Source organism: Micrasema longulum, unplaced genomic scaffold (genome assembly GCF_059751315.1).
Source record: "Micrasema longulum isolate JH-2025_06_02 unplaced genomic scaffold, ASM5975131v1 h1tg000299l, whole genome shotgun sequence".
NCBI classification, from domain to species: Eukaryota; Metazoa; Arthropoda; class Insecta; order Trichoptera; family Brachycentridae; genus Micrasema; species Micrasema longulum.
This window is the reverse complement of record NW_028277503.1, coordinates 428,751-446,190: the sequence shown is the minus strand read 5'-3', so window position 1 is coordinate 446,190 and position 17,440 is coordinate 428,751. Positions and strand designations below refer to the sequence as shown.

General features: G+C 35.2%; 1 protein-coding gene across 1 annotated transcript; it reads left to right on the top strand.

The window, feature by feature from the left end:
• Positions 1-3,469: 3,469 nt before the first annotated feature.
• Positions 3,470-15,921, top strand: LOC148282738 (NAD-dependent protein deacetylase sirtuin-2-like). The gene is made up of 7 exons (XM_088224612.1): positions 3,470-3,603; positions 3,679-3,945; positions 10,314-10,520; positions 11,333-11,482; positions 11,841-12,042; positions 13,415-13,712; positions 14,709-15,921. Exons 1-7 carry the CDS (start codon positions 3,582-3,584, stop codon positions 14,826-14,828), a joined length of 1,266 nt encoding a protein of 421 aa, XP_088080738.1. The 5' UTR covers positions 3,470-3,581; the 3' UTR covers positions 14,829-15,921.
• The last annotated feature ends 1,519 nt before the right edge of the window (positions 15,922-17,440 follow it).

The window sequence follows — 17,440 nt, the reverse complement described above, 5'->3', positions numbered from 1 at the left end:
GTGTATTTAAAATCCTATGTAAATATCTAGTTGTAAATGGTGTAAAGCTGTAAATATGTTTTATTATTATATGTTTATATTATATTAAATACTAACATACTAACTTGTACATATTATATTACTAACACATGTGTATATATATCGTCACCTCAAGACAACAAGGTTCTATCTTAACTTTTTTCGTAAAATGACTTTAGTATGTAATATTTTGCTTCTTAAAAAACCGGTTCTATCTAAACTCAAGAAATATCAATATTGTACCTAAATCAGAAAATATTTCAAGTTAAAAAAAGTTCTATCTTCAAATTGTTAAAATCCTACAGAGCAACAAGGTTCCATTTTGAAGCTTGACAAAATCCCTAAGGTGTGAGTAATGACGGACGTTCTATTGTTTGTCTCTTTCACTAGCGAACATGTACGCATAAGTGTGTTTCACGTAGGTGTCGGTTGCAAAAATGAAACAGATAGTGCTTTTTCATTAGAGTAAGCGAGAAATTATATAATGAGATTATCACGGTAGTCACATCTTGCAAGTTAGTTTGTAAAGATGGCGGATTCTAACGTGTTTGATTTAATGTCTGAGGATTGTTTTTTAATTTTGGATGAAAGTACTGGTGAATTTCGGATTACTTTAAATGATGTACAAGTTCCAGAAACAAGGTGAGTCAATGCATATTTTTATGATAATAAAGTGGACACAAAAATGATTTTATATACAGTTAGTTGACTTTTCTCGCTATACCGAAGTTTCAAAACAATGGGAGTGGAAATTAACAGAAATGGTTAAGTTGTCGTATTTTAATAATGGTTTTTTTTCAGACTAGATGAATTGCAACCCAAACCAAAAGTTTTAACGAGGAAAAGATTATGTAATCCAACAAAATGGAAACGTAATATTCGCAAAAATAAGCATCAAGCCGGTCAAGCCTACCTAACAAGTCGAGGAAAACAAGTAGAACCCAAAAGCAGTGTTGTAAATAAGAAAAACTGCTTTATTTCATGCATGTTTTATTGCAGCAGATTTTTGTCCATCTCTCAGCAAAAGGAAATCAATAAAGAATATTACAAAATGTCACAAAATGAAAAATATCTATTTATTATTGGAACCACTGAACGTACCCTAAAAAAAAACTGCACAAATAATACTGATACCAGAAAGTTTTCATTTGTATTTCATTTTAGTGTCAATGGAATACTTCATAGAGTGTGTAAACAGTTTTATTTAAGTACATTACAAATTTCTCAAAAAGTTGTGTATGGGGTTCATAACAGAAAAAACGCCAATACCAATACTCCCCTTCAAGATAAAAGAGGAAAACACAATAATCATCGACGTGTCGAGGAAGATAAAAAACAGTCTGTCCGAGATCATATCAAGTCCTTTCCTACAGTCAACTCACATTATTGCAGATCAACCACTAAAAAACAGTATTTGGAAACCAGTTTAAGCATTTGTAAAATGTTCGAGTTTTACGAGCAAAAATGCAAAGATCAAGGATGTATGCCGGTAAAAATGTCAATGTACTCGAAAATTTTCAATGAAGAATTTAATTACGGGTTTCATATTCCAAAAAAAGACAGATGCGATATGTGTGAAGAGTGGAAAATTGCCAAAAAAGAAAATTTGATGACTGCCAACCTCGATGAAAAATATAGAAAACATGAGAGGGAGAAGGACGCCATGAGGGCTGAAAGAAAAAGAGATAGAGAATCTAAAATTCCAGTTTTATGTTTCGATTTGCAAAACGTAATTACTTGCCCAAAGGCTGATGTCAGCTCTTTTTTTTATCAGAGCAAATTAAATGTTTATAATTTGACCGGACATTTTTCTACAACCAAACAGGTTTATTGTTCTGTTTGGAATGAAACTGTCTCAGGAAGAAGTGGAAATGATCTTGCAAGTGCCATCATAACAATTTTAAAAGCTGTTTATGAAGATCATCCAGATTCAAAAGTATTTACACTATGGTCTGACTCGTGTGTACCTCAAAATAGGAATTCTTTGCTGTCTTACGCCATAACAGATTTTCTTAGAAGCAACCCTAGCTTAGAAAGCATTGTAGTGAAATATTCAACTCCGGGGCACTCTGGAATACAAGAAGTAGACTGTGTTCACTCTTGCATTGAAAATATTTTATCCGCAGCAGAATTTTACTCTCCTGTATCTTTAATGAGGATTTTGAAAAGGGTAAATCCAAAAAAACCATACAAAATCATCAATCTACTGAATTATAATGGCGACTTTAAGGATTTTTCCGCATGTTCAAAAATGTTGAACTATGTAAACGTTCCTTATACAAAAATAACGTCAATGAAAATCACTCAATCATTCTTCAATTTATATTACAAAACCAGTCATGGGATGAGTGAGTGGATAACAGCCGATTTACTTCCATCTTTACCAAGACCTCGGAGAAGAAGACAAAGTGGAGATGGGTCTTCAGTGATGTACCCAAGAGATTTGCCAATTCCAAGAGAATTAACCAAAAAGAAAAAATTACAAGAAAACAAAATAAAATCAGTAAAATTTATGATGAAATGGATGCCAGCCGATGACAGAATGTATTACTCAGCCTTGTTTAGGCAAATAAAGGCTACAACTCTCCCTGTAGGATAGATCGCCACTAGACTCTGTTCCAACACACTTTGCTGGCTTTATACCTACATTAAAAAACTCGTACACGCACGTCAGAAACAGTTCCTGGCATGGCAATATTCGAGTAATTCTAATAAACTTAGTAATAATTATTATTTTTAGTTAGTTTTTTAAAATATTTTTATTTCTTAATAATATGTTATAATGGTTTTGTTCCTTAACACGTATAATAATATAATATATGTTAAAGCACATGCATAGTTTTATTTACGTACAAAAAATAATTTATATTCCTAGTAGCAACAAGGTTCTATCTTGTTGGAACTTTGTAGACCTGGCCAATTTCACTACTTTTGAAAGCAACAAAGTTCTATCTATATTTTTCAAAAAAGTTAAATTAACCAAATTACTTGCTTATCAAAGAAAATACTTTTATAATGTAAGAATACTATTTTTTAAAATATCATGCATTTAAATAAATCATTTTTACTAAAAAATAATTTAATTAAAAAAAAAAAACTTTCTAAAATTCTTAAAATGCTCTTCCTCAACAGTTTTGGTTTTATAAGATGGAACCTTGTTGTCCCGAGGCGACGATATGTAAAAAAAAAAAAACAAAAATACTCGACACTGGCCAGAACATCCGAGTTGAGATGTGAAAAGGCCATGAAAAAACGAAGAAGAAGAAGAAGGTTGATTTTATAATCTAAAACGAAAACACCTGCTTATTTTTACGGGGACAAAAGATTTTAATTCCTGAATATTTTAAACAGGTATGTTTAGCTCGCATCATGTGTAAATATGTTTTAAAAAAAACAAAAATACTCGAAGCTGGCCAGAACACCCGAGTTGAGATGTGAAAAGGCCATAAAAAAACGAAGAAGAAAAAGTGTGGTGTGTGTCACTTATTTTGGTTTTCCATAGAAAAGACACAGACTACAGATATCTTAGAACAGCTATCAAAGCAGCAGAACAAATATCATTGATGGCGTCCCCGGGCGAATACGGTTGGTTTATTTGATTACTTTTGTTGTGCAATCATTTTTATACAATTATAGAATGTTTTCATATCTATGTTACAGAAGACAAAGTGGCTGCCAGCGATACTTCTCAGCCAGAAGTGAGCCCTGCGGTTGCTGTGCCGAATGACCTGGAAATGGAAATAATACAAAAATATTTCACAACCAAACTAAAGTTTAATAGATCGGGTGAGGCATCGATTGACGAAGCATTAGACGCGCCGATTGTTAAAGTTTTGGACGACTTATCGATTGATGGAATCGTGAAATACATTCAAAGCGACGAATGCAGAAATATTATAACCCTCGCAGGGGCGGGAATATCAACATGTAAAGTATATTTTTCAGTGCCATATTTACGAGTTTAAAATACGGATTGTCTATGACTAACAAAATGTGGTGGATGCGTTTGTTAGTTGTCGTTTACTTTTCGTATTTATTAAAGTGATTTGTAGATAATAACGTACTAATTTAGTGAAATCCGTGTCAAAATCAGGCGTAAGTATAGCCTGTGAGCTCGCCAATACATGACAGATGACAGTAAACATAACCATAGAAAAACAACAGTTCAACTTAGAAATACAACGTGAATGCAGCAATGCTTGAAATACATGTCAATAATATTCATTTTAATACATTTTATCGGCTGGGAGGTGGAAAAGACAAAAAAAGTACTAAGAAGAACTATTAGCATAATTTGCATTTTGCCACGGGTCGATTACGATTTTTCATAGGTTATAAATGTTTTGATCGACAAAATAAGAACGACGCTTTGCTTAATTAAATTAAAGACGTTGCGAAAACAAAAGTGCTCGCTAGGTATTAGTTTGAGCACACAAAATGCGTAATTTATTTAACATAATAGATTTGCGAGCGATTTTCTGCACGTTTTATATTCATGATATAAAGGTTAAATACAAAAACTAAAACGCTAACAACAGTGGTTATCGTAAACTATGAAATAATAATTAATTTCAATGTTTTGCGAGTCCAATAAGTATATCCCGTTTAAAATTCGTGCGCTAATGACACGCTTTACTGTGATAGGTGACTATACTGCCAAGCATATTGGCCAACATTACAATTACAGTAGTGAATTGGCAAAAATAAAAAGTACCTACCTTATTCTTTTCAATAGTAGACTACCAGTCTTTAAATAAATGTAATTTCATATTTAAACGCATGACAATATTTTTTGTTGATTGTTACGAGAAATTATTGAAGATTGTTGGATTCATTACAAGAAATTTGTAATATAAAATTCATATATTTGAAATTCGTTCTTAGGTGTGATCGGGTGTGGTTGGTCACATTGTTTTCCAAATGTCAGTTTGACCACCACAACACTAGTTAACATTTACAATAGACAAGAAGTTACTGAATTTAATGACCATAAATTGTCCAGAGTACGTTTCAAAGATAATCATTGAATTTAAACTATTTAATTATTTCATTCAAAAGGTTTGATATGAGAACTATTAAAATGCTGGAGCGCTGTATTTTTAAAAGTTTGTTGTGTATCTGAAAAAAGGTAAAATAATTATGTTTTTGTTGATGATATCAGCAGATGATTCAAAAAGTGACACGACATTTTTTATGAGAAATTCATGGCGTAGCCGAAATACTGAAATAAAACGAGAATGTTTGTTGAGTGACGTGAGCAGGCGCTACCCAGGGGCGACTTTGTGACGTACGAAATTATTTAAAAAGAAATTCATGGCGTAGCCGAAATATTGTAATAAAAACGAGGATGTTTTTGTTAAGTGACGTTAGCAGGCGCTACCCAGGGGCGACATTGTGACGTACGAAATTATTTAAAAAGAAATTCATGGCGTAGCCGAAATATTGTAATAAAAACGAGGATGTTTTTGTTTAGTGACGTTAGCAGGCGCTACCCAGGGGCGAGTTTGTGACGTGAGAAATTATTTAATAAGAAATTCATGGCGTAGCCGAGATACAAATTTGCGTGGTGTTTCGAAATTTAACAGTGTTGGTAGCTGCCTAGTTACAATTTTTTTTTTGTATATATGTAATTTTCCTATTTTAAAATGAAAATAAAATTATCGGTATTTTTTTTTTTAATCGCTACCCGTTTTTTGCATTTGTGTTATTTGTGCATTTTAATTAATATTGTTATTATAAAGCATATTATGATTTATTCTAATTTACTGTACTATTTTTATTACAATTAATAAAAATGCGTATTTCTCGATGAATTTTTCCGTAATATACAATCTATTAAAATAATACTCATCAAATTTCAATTGTCTGTTGCTTTGATTTCCAATCTTCTTTTTTTTCGATGGTTAAAACTCTAGGAAATTCAAAGACAATAATTTTTACTTTCATGTATTGGCGAGCTCACACGCTATACATAGCCCGGTTCCTTCTACTCGGGTAACAATACAATCTGATATATTATTTTTGCCTTGCATATTTCATTGTTCTATTTTAAAAAAAAGTTTTATTTGTTTTTATAAATATGAATGATACAGAAAAACCTCCAGATGGGTCAAGTTCTGGTTAGTCTGGTGGCACAATGGAGACTATACTGGACGCCACTGGATTTGTAACTGTGGTCTCAGGGGCTAAAAAACCAAAGTTAATAAAACCAAGGAATTCGAGCTCTGACTCAGACCGCGTCCTTCCTCAAATCTCCCAGCTCACGACCAATTGTTCCTGCAACCCCAACTACATAGCAGGATACAATCATAGTAACACCAACCACCACACCTCCAAACAAAACAATCCCGCATGTACAACGGAATGGACAGAGCTCCGTTCATCGTACATCTCACCAAATTCCAAGGAGATTGCGACACCCCAACCAATCTTTACGACAACCTTTGGTCCCTTCCTCCATAAGAATAATATCCGGACGGTCTGCAACGGAATTGAATCTGTCGGCCGTAACCGAGTGTCTTTGGAGTTTAAGACAGCGGACGAAGCCAATTCGTTTGTCAAATCAGAAATTTTGAAAACAGCGAAATATAACACATTTGTACCTACTTTCCAGGTTACGAAACAGGGTGTAACCAAAGGTATTCCCTCACACTGGTCTGAACAGGACATAGTAGAGAATTCCGAGGTACCCCACGGGTTTGTTAAAGTAATAAAGGCCCGACGACTGAATTATCGATCGAGAACAGGTGACGTAGTCGAATGGAAACCTTCCCGCACAGTTGTCCTGCCTTCGACTCCAAGGCACTCCCATCCCACATCTCAATGTTCAATGTCTCACTCCCCGTAGAGCTCTACGTGTTTCCGACCATCTAGTGCTACAAGTGCTGTAAATTTGGGCACACAAAAACTATCTGCAGATCTTTCGTACGCTGCTACGAAATGTAGCTCCCCACATAATGGGGAGACCTGCACTGTAGCGGAGAATGCGCAAAAATGCCTAAACTGCTCTGGAAATCGTTCAGCCATCAGCAAGATATGTCCAAAACTGAAAAGGCAACTGAACATCAAGCATACAATGGCCGATAAAAGCATCTCGTATGTTGAGGCTTCTAAGATGATCGGAAGAGCAACGGTTTCGTATGCAGAAATCGCTTCCAAAGCGCCAATTCCCCAAAGATCCTGTTAAACCTAACCCGTCAGTGTCTTTCCAGAAATCAGTGGAGAGGAAGTTGAAATCAAGAAAACTTCCTTTCAAATCCAATACTCCTAAACCTGATTCCTCACTCCTATTTTTCCCGAATGGACAACTTCCATCTGGGAAAAATAGGAGGGAGGATGAAAAAACTTTTGTTGCTCTTTGTCACGAGACGTGCCAATATCGACCGTTTGGAGCATGATACGCAGATTTAGAAGTTCTTTCACTCCACCTGTGAGACGTCCTGAGTCTCTTGGGTGGGTTGAGGAGTTCGCCAACAAGTTAGCCCCGCAGACTGCTAATAACTGGAATGAGTCCCCCTATTGGTACCAGTTTACAGATAGAGGCTGGTTGGATCATAGCTTTAGTTCAGATGAACTGAAGACTGTTCTAACATGGCTAAGGACTCAGCTCCAGGGATTGACGGTATCTTATATAGCTTCATACAACATAACAGTGATCCTACCCTCTCCTATCACTGATCAATATAATCTTTAAATCAGGTAACATTCCCCCTTTCATGGAAAACCAATCCATCATTCCTATGCTTAAACCTAACACGGACCCTAATGGTACTTCCCACCGCCCCATAGCCCTCTCCTCCACACTGTTAAAAGTTGCGGAACATATGGTGAGACAACGCTTGGACTGGTTTGTGGAGAGCTTGAAAATTATCTTAGTCTCAATTTGGATTTAGGAAAAGAAAGAGCACCATTGAAAGCGTATCGGTTCTGATATCCGATATCAGAGCCGCTATGACAGATAAAGAATTCCTAATCGGTATCTGTCTGGACATAAGTGGAGCATATGATAATGTTATAATACATATTCTGGAAGCTAAAATGCTACGAATAGGAATCCCGCGAAAGCTCACTTCTTTTATAGCAAACTTGATTCTCTCCAGAAAGGTAGAAATCAGTGTTCGCGGTCATGCTGTGGTGGAGAGAGAGTTGAGCAAGGGACTACCTCATTTCTGTTCGGTTCTGTCCTGAGCCTGATTCTCTTCAGTATCTATACGCATGACATCAGCAGAATGTATCACAATCCGAGAAGCTGTCAAATACGCTTTAAGCTTGCAATATAGCAAGTTTCTTACCCTGTCGGATTCCCTGAGTGCCTTACAAAAAATCCAATCCCCCCATCCTCTTATCCCGAGGATGAACTCTGCGTAGAAACTCAATTTCTTCTTTCTTTATTAGAGGCATCCAATAAAAGCATTTTTATTTCTTGGATCCCTAGCCATTGTGGTATTCCCGGTTACGAGAGGGTGGATGAGTTGGCAAAGGAGGCGGTCCATTCCGGGGATCCTGCTTATAGTAATTTCCTACCACTAGGTGATCTCGTTATAACAAAGGAGAAGCAACTTCGCACATGGCAAGAACATCGGGTAGCCTCATCCCAAGCCAAGGGAAGACATCTTTTCCAATTGAAACCAAATGTAACAGGAAAGCCTTGGCTTTCCAAAGTGATTATGAACAAATTTGAGACATCTTCCATTTGCAGAATGTGTATTGGACGGTTGTTGAATGTGTGTTGTAACGGTTCTCTCCTGTTCAGAATCCATGTCCGGGGCTCTGCCATGTGCGAATGTCAGCTTGAGGAGGAAGATCTAAATCATGTCTTTTTTGGATGCCCCATTAATGATTGTTATCCTGAGTTCCTATCCGACCTCTCCGATATCAACATCCCGTTCGCTATTCATATTCTTACTCTCCTTTCCCCACCCAATAAACGTGTATTTAAAATCCTATGTAAATATCTAGTTATAAATTATGTAAAGCTGTAAATATGTTTTATTATAATATGTATATATTACATTAAATACTAACTTGTATATATTATATTACTAACACGTGTGTAAATATGTTTAAAAAAATACAAAAAACTTAACACTGGCCAGAACACCCAAGTTGAGAGGTGAAAATGCCATTAAAAAACGAAGAAGAAGAGTTTAAAATGCATTATTTTGATATATGTATACAAAATTAAATAGTTCACCTTGTATTGCTTCCGGACCGACCGTCAACGGAACAACTAACCAAAACATTAATTTTATGCAATGAACAACTAACTTCCTTATCCAACACAGCGCAAACCGATAAAACCAATTAAAAAATATTAACAAATTACAACAGGGATGGAGAATACCTTAAAAAAGGGAATATTGAAGTCAAGGCATTTACAGGGCTTATGACCTGTCATTGGCTGGTTTAAGTGGCTACTTTACACACTGTGTAACATTCACCATTTTGCCTATGTTTGAACATTCATATTCCTTCAATTCTTCCATTTGTTGATTTTAGTGAATTTAAAGAGCTGAAACCTTTATTGTTGTGAAGAGATTCATCTGACTGAATTATTTCACATACTAGGCAACGCCTGAAAACAATTTTTCAATTTTTAAACTTCTTCTTGGACCAGTTGGTTTCATTACAATATTTGGACCCCCTCGGGGGTCATTAAAATCTCTTTGTTAATCTTAATGACCTCCAAGGGGGTGAAATCCAGTCTTTTATCTACGAACATTTGGACAAACTCAAATATTGTAAAAAATATTAGTAAACCCCCCAATACAATGAAGAAGTTCAGTTGTTTCAAAAAATGTTTACATATTTGTCATATTTAGCTATCAAAGTATTAAAAATAAAAAAAATCTTGTATTATCATTGTTATGATTTTCTAAGGTTGTGAAATTTTTTAAATCCCCGCCGAAACTTCTAAATAGCTCCGCTAGCTATATCATACATTCTGGTCCATGAGTGATCAAAACACGTCTGAACATGTATCAAAACACGGTGAAACTTAACTGACAAGAAGAAAAGAAAACATTGGTTTAACTAATGTTTATTCTACTAACCGCCGACTTGCAGGCATTCATATGACATCGTTTGACATGATCGGATTAGTTTGTCGGAGCAAAAAACAGTTTGTTGTAGCAAAAACAGGGGCACTGCTCTTTTAGGAAACTAAAGTTTGATACTTAAACTTAAACTAAATTTTGATTGGTCCCAAATATTCATCAAGTGCAATCTTAACAAAACAAAGTACCTAAATAATTCCACCAAAGATTTTTTATTTATAAATTTTTAACTCTCCCAAGCTGCCGGCATTCCGGATTTCCGCAGCCCGGGATCGGGCTTGTATCACAACCTGCAGAAGTACAACTTGCCCGAGCCTCAGGCCATATTTGACATCAACTACTTCAAGCAGAATGCTGAACCATTCTTCATGTTCGCCAAAGACCTGCTCCCCGGAAGCTTCAAGCCGACTGCTTCCCACTACTTCATCAAACTGCTCGAGGAAAAAGGTTCGCATTTCATTTATTTATTCAGTAGTTTTGCAGCATTAAAAAAATATGTATATTTCAATCACAGTAAACGGAAAGAGTTTTAAAAGAATATGTTGATTTATTAATTTGATTTATTTAGGAATAAAAACGGATAATCAGTAATACTTTAGACAAAAAACAAAATATTACTGGCCACGTGAAGCTAGAAAGCTTCATCATCATCATCAGCACTCGCGTGTCGAATGGTGAACATAGGCCTCCTTTTTCAATCACCACTTCTCCCTATCGTAAAGGAACCGCATCCAACCACTTTTTGCGGCCCATCTTAAGCGTCTTAGGCACTAAGTAAAAGTAATCCATATTCTTAAATTTATAACTTACATGAAAATCAAAAAGTTATTACCTAATAACAATGGACTTCCATCAAGAATATCATAATCATCATCATCATTCCATGTCTGCCCCCCTAGTTGAAGCATAAGGTGACAATGATCCTCCAGGCATCTCTGTCAGCTGCCAGCTCCTGTTCATCCTCCCAAGTCAGGTTTGCGTCCTGTAGTTCTGACATGAACTGCCGACGAACAGTCATCAGTAGACGTCAAGAACCTTGTAAAGTAGGCAAGCGTGGTTAAGGCTCTCAGGAGGCTTCCGCAGTACATGGCCAAGCAACCGTATTGCCTCCCGTGCCCGTTCTCTTTTACTTCATTCCTTACAGTTTAATTAATATGTCATGAATTTGTAATCATAAATCGATTAGTGCAATAGAATTTCTAGAGTTTTCACCATATGTTGTTTTAAACTGTAGTTTTAATTATTGTCATAATTTGTAGGTTTGTTATTGCGCCATTACACGCAGAATATCGACACCCTGGAGAGAGTAGCTGGTGTATCCGAAAGTCACTTGGTGGAGGCCCATGGCTCCTTCCACACCTCGCACTGCATCGACTGCAGGAAGGAATATGACATCAACTGGCAAAATTGTAAGTACTGCTACCAATAATGACATTGTTATTTTGCCATTACACGCAGAATATCGACACTCTGGAGAGAGTAGCTGGCATACCCGTCAGTCACTTGGCGGAGGCCCATGGCTCAATATATACACTTTAAAGAACAGAAAAAAAATATAGAAATTATGATGTCGACTATAGCAAAACCAGGTAAAAAAAGAAGTCAAAACTAAAAAAAACATTGCAATTTTGTTTATTTATTTGAAATGTTGGATTGGACCAATAGATAACTTCATTTTATGAAGTTATCTATTGGTCCAATCCCCGGACCAATAGATAACTTCATTTTATTAAAGATTTTAATTATAATATTTTACATTCCTTCCAGACTTGACTGAGTGCTACCCAGAAACCAAGATCCCAATTTGTGAAGATTGTCGTGGTGTGGTAAAACCAGATATTGTCTTTTTCGGGGAGACAATTCCGGAAAGGTTCCATGACTGCCTAAAAGAAGACTTTTTTCACTGCGAACTTCTTATTATAATGGGTTCTTCTTTAGAAGTTCACCCATTTGCGTCACTCATTGATAAGTAAGTTATCTAAATATTATTCAAGTGTACTCTGTGGTTTACACATTCGCCTACCATTTGCTTGCTGTGAAATATTTGAAGGATTATTTTACACTGCATTGTTTAATTGTCCTTCGGCTGGCACCTAAAAAGTAAGACTGATCACTTTACTTTCATGGAACGGATGATGCACTGCACTCAGTGTATTTTTTGGGGAACTTTCTCCTCCGCTTTTTAATCCTGATGGCATATTTCTAAACACCCGACGTGTTATCCACTTGGGATGTTTCGGAATCCACCTCTTCAGGTGCCACTTCTGGCTTTGTAAATAGCAGACATGTCGGACGTGACATACTTGATGCGTCATCCATCTCACTAGTAACCAAAACAAATTAAATTATTTTATAAATTCAAGGTGAATCATACATTTCCTGTATACAAACGATAGATTGTCAAAAAATTAATAACAACCTGCTGATACGAGCGGATATAAAATTGCTGAGAAACACGATATTAGTACACAACCTCAAGATCCTACCGGGAAGTAGAATGAACACTAGACAATAACTACATATAATTGGTAGCATCTTTAGTTAGTCAGTTCCATCGTGTAATCAGATAGTTCAGTACTTACTCAGTTACTAACGTAAAACATTTATGTAGTTGATCTTTCCATTACTCTGTTTATATGACATGTAATAAACACGCATCAAAGCTTATCATCGTTTTCTCCTGTCAACCTCTAACTGGGTAGGAGCTTCCATGTATCCACATGCATCAAAACCTACGATGAAAAGGTGAATGTTTATGTTTAGTGACGTTAGCAGGCGCTATTCAAAGGCGATTTTGTGGCTTTACGAAAACTAACATTGCTTATTAATGATGACTGCCCGAGTGATTCCGGAACATCACAAATGGATAATGCGTCCCGTATTAAAGAATATGCCTCCTGGTTTTCTTTATGCCCATTCATTGGTCGGTATATTACACTGGAACATCTCTTTACACGGGGGATACGTTCCACAGAACCGTGTCAAAAAAGTATACTAAAAAAAGTACAATGCTGGATAGGTTTCCCTGTATAAAAATCTATTCAGGATATCAAAAAAAATAGATTGTTTTCCATTTATTGTACCTTAATTTTCTTCATTAATATATCATGACATTGAAATACTTAAAAAAATTGTAACCAAGATTGTTCGCTATCATAATATAATATTATACGCGCAATAAGTAAAAGAACAACGTAAGATATTCCAATAACTAATATGTTGTATAATTATGTTACTATTACGCAATGTTCAATTTTTGTACTGTGTTATTTCAAAACCTTGTAAAAAGAGATTGCATATTCTCCTTCCGGTGTATAATTTTTTTCATCTTCATTTACCAGAGTTCCTACTTGGTGCCCTCGTCTCCTGATCAACCGCGAGCGCGTGGGCGTAGCCCCGGTGCTGGCCGACACCCCGCAGAAGGCCTCGTTTATCCGTGGGAAGATGCTCTCGCTGTCGGGGCTGCGCCGGCTGATGGCCCCCGAGGGCCTGCACGAGCTGCTGGAAGTTGGGGGCATGCGCGATGTGCTGGACCCCGTGGGCCTGCGCCTGGATCACCCCGACAACATCCGGGACCTGGCCTGGCTGGGGGACTGTGACGACGGCTGTCATATGATCGCCGACAAGTTGGGATGGGGGGTATAAAATAATAACTTAATCCTTTTTCTTGTATACTAACTCAGAATGCGTTAAAACATGCTTCAGCAGATACTATGCCAATACCAATATTATTTATTTATATAAAGATGCATATTACATTACTAAAATAAAAAAAAATATTACAAAAAAATAATAATTAATAAATATTAATAATGTCGAGTTGGGACACTTGAACAAAATGGTCAATTACACTGCACCTACTTTAAATTTAGTTAGAGACAATAATTTACACATTTTGCCTTCGGTAAAACTTAAAAAACAAAAATTATTGAAATACTTTAACTGAAACCTTTTTTTAAAATTGAATTCTTTTTTTTTTTAAATAAAGGATAATTCTGGTTGTAATATTCGATTTCAAACAATATTATATTGAATTTTTCGTGACCTTCAGACCAGCCCAAATCACTTTCGGTAAGGCAAAATCGTATGATTTCCTAATTTTGCGTTGGTTCTAAAAGAAATAAAGAAAAATGTCACAAAAACGTATGTGATTTAAATGCTTGTATTTTTTTTCAAAAACAAACAATTGAAATTTGGCCGCGGCAACTTTTATGTTAAATTTATTATCTTCAAATTATTGCAACAAATTTTTGTTCAATACTTAGTCTTTATTGATATCCCAGTATCTAAGTTTAGTCTAAATTTGAAATGGCGTAATCTGCCGGTCTAAAATTAATTATATTTTAGTTACATAAAACTTTTAAGTGTATTTTTTAGCAGAAATACCTTAGAATTTTTTTTTTTATCTAATTTATGTTTTTTTATTTTTTTACGATTAAAAAAAAACATTCATTTTAAAATAGCGAAATCGTATGATTTCCTAATTTTGCATTCGTTTTACTAAACTACAGCCTTAATGAGCTATGTGTGTGTGTTTTTTTCTCAATTTTTTTTAATAATCTAAAATTAATTAATTACAACGACTGCCAAAGGGAGGCTTCGTGTAATGATATTAAATCCGCTATTATTTTCTAGGAGGAGCTAAAGACCATGATCAAGTTGGGGCACGAAAGGATCGACCTGCAAGCTGCGGAGAAAGCTAGCATTAGTACGGCCACTTCTCCTGAAGCGCCGCACTCGTCCTCTCCTTTTTAACTGGCGCAGAACGGCACTCACTCAATCCTGTTTATCCTTCATCTCTCCAATATCTCATTACACGCGCTGTCTAACTCCAAACTCTTTGCCTTTTAGATTGTAATACATAGAATATTGTGCCTACTTCAGAGTGGTCTAGGGTTGTTATTGTTCATGCCAGCGGATTTGATCGTGTTAATTACGATGTTTGTTCTTTCTAATTTATTTGTCTTTTGGGGTTATTCGTTTTGGTATATGTTCGGTGAAAGTTAATATGTAACGGTGGTTATAAATGTTGTGAATATCGTATTAAGGAAATTATTGTGAATACTGGATGATTTTTTGTCTGAAGTTGTCACTAACCAAAAATATGTAACAGTTTCCTTTTATGCAAAATAACGATAGGGCCCCTCTATAGCTAGCACATTATTACTCTGAGGTATTTATGTACCAGTAGTTTGTACTGTGCCTCAGGAGATTCAGTGTTATTTTGTTTATTATCGTACATATGTAATGCCGGGAACCGTGTTGAGTTTTTTTTAAATGTAAATATTATTCCTCCAACAGACATAGCATGTGTGAGTGCAGTGAACCTTCAAAGGGGGCGACAGGCTTAAATTAAACTATACATGGATACCGCCAAAACTATTAGTAGATAAACACATATTTTTTTGTACACAACACACCCTTTGCAACAATAGCCGAAACGTCAGAACAAATGCGACCAATACGGGAAAAAAGACCAAACATACAGATAACAGTGACCGTGATAATCTACGCACTCATAAATATATAATTTTTTTTAATAAGTTTATCTTTCCACAATATCATGACGTGATTTAAAAAATATTATTTCCCTTCCCTACCTTATTTTTATAGTTTTGGCAGTTTTTAAACATTATTTATTTTTCTAATAAAATATTTGCAGAGGAATGTTAGTATGTATTAGATTTGTTAGTTTGCAATTGAATACATTATCGTTGATGTTATACAGATATATACATCCAATCAAACTTTCGTAGATAGAAATTAATCACCTGTACAAGTTCTAATAAAAATGTGGTTTAAAATCCTTTACAAGAGAAATATGTAATTTACTCTTTCAGTTTCTAAACATTGTCATTTTTTTCTAAAATTATGTTCATTTCAACAATATTTTGAGCATGTCCAAATGCTTGCAGACTGACTGGATTTTCTCCCTAGGGAGTTATTCATAATTTAATTTGTTGCAACAGAGAGGGAAAACATTTTTAAAAATGAGTAAAAGAAGAAGTATAAAAAATTAGAAAATTGTTTTAAGGCGTTGCCTAGTAGGTGAATTGGTTCGGCTGGATGAATCTCACCCACATAATAAAGGTTTCAGCTCTTTTACTTCACAAAAGTCAACAGATGGAAGAGTTGGGGAAATGTGGATGTTCAAACATAGGCAGAATGGTGAATGTTACAGTGTGTAAAGTGGCCACTTAAACCAGCCAATGACAGGTCATATCTGGTAAATGCGTAGACTCTCATATTCCCTTCTTAAATTTTTTTCCCTCTCTGTTGCAACCAAATTATATTTATTTGTTGACAAGTTAAAATTATGTGTTTTATCCTAAATTGCTTAATCTTTTTCCTTCTGAACTTAGGTATAATATATATATAATCATAATAATATCCTAATGTGTGTTTCCTTTGTAATTTTGATTTCCTACTAATGTATTTTTGTACCGAGTGTAAAGGTGCATAACATGCACACTAGGGTGGTTCGATTTCTAATTTTTTGGAAATTGAAAACGGCCCTATGCGGAAAAGATGTTCTACAGCCTACAGATTACGGGAAAAATAAACAAAAAAATATATTTTTACGATAACGTTTGCCGCGAGACTGTTGAAGCTTAGGTATTTTAACATTTTCATAGTATAAAAAAAATTTTTTTGGGTAAGCAAATTTTCCTATATTTTTTTTTAGTATTCATTGCAAAGATAAAACATAAACAAATTGAATAATTTTTTTTTATTAATAATATGTATTGAGCAGCTTCAGAAAATTATTTTGTTTTATGTTAAAAAAAACGTCAAAATTTCAGTTGACGGTTATTACTAGTCTTAAACACTGGTATTAATTTTCATAATTTAAAAAAAAATTATTAAACCTGTTTCTTTTTTGGTTTCTGCAGACAGAAACTGCTGCTTTCGCAAGTATTTTTACAATTCGTGTGGCTTGACTGTGACAGGACAACCCCTTGGTGGAAGGTATGGCCTCCTCAATATCGATAATAATCGATGTGTCTCCTATTGCTTCTGAAATCATCTTATAGGTAAATTGTTCAGCCATTCGAGGCTCTGCCAGATTACCTTTTTTAGTCAAATCCACATAATCTGTTGTACAAATATCACATTCTGAAAATTCAAAGATTCGGAAATCTGTTGCAAGTGTAGTCCATTTTATTTTGCAGGCTCTCGGACTTCTCCTGAAAACTATTTTTTCTTACGTGCTTTCTCTCGTCAGCTAGCACTGATAAAATAACATTCTCAGGATACGAAGTTAGTATTTTTTTAAACTGGGTCTTAATAATTCAATTAAATTATAGTTTTTAATGTCACTTAAATGTCGGATAGATTATTGTGAGACGCATACTTATTTCTCTACT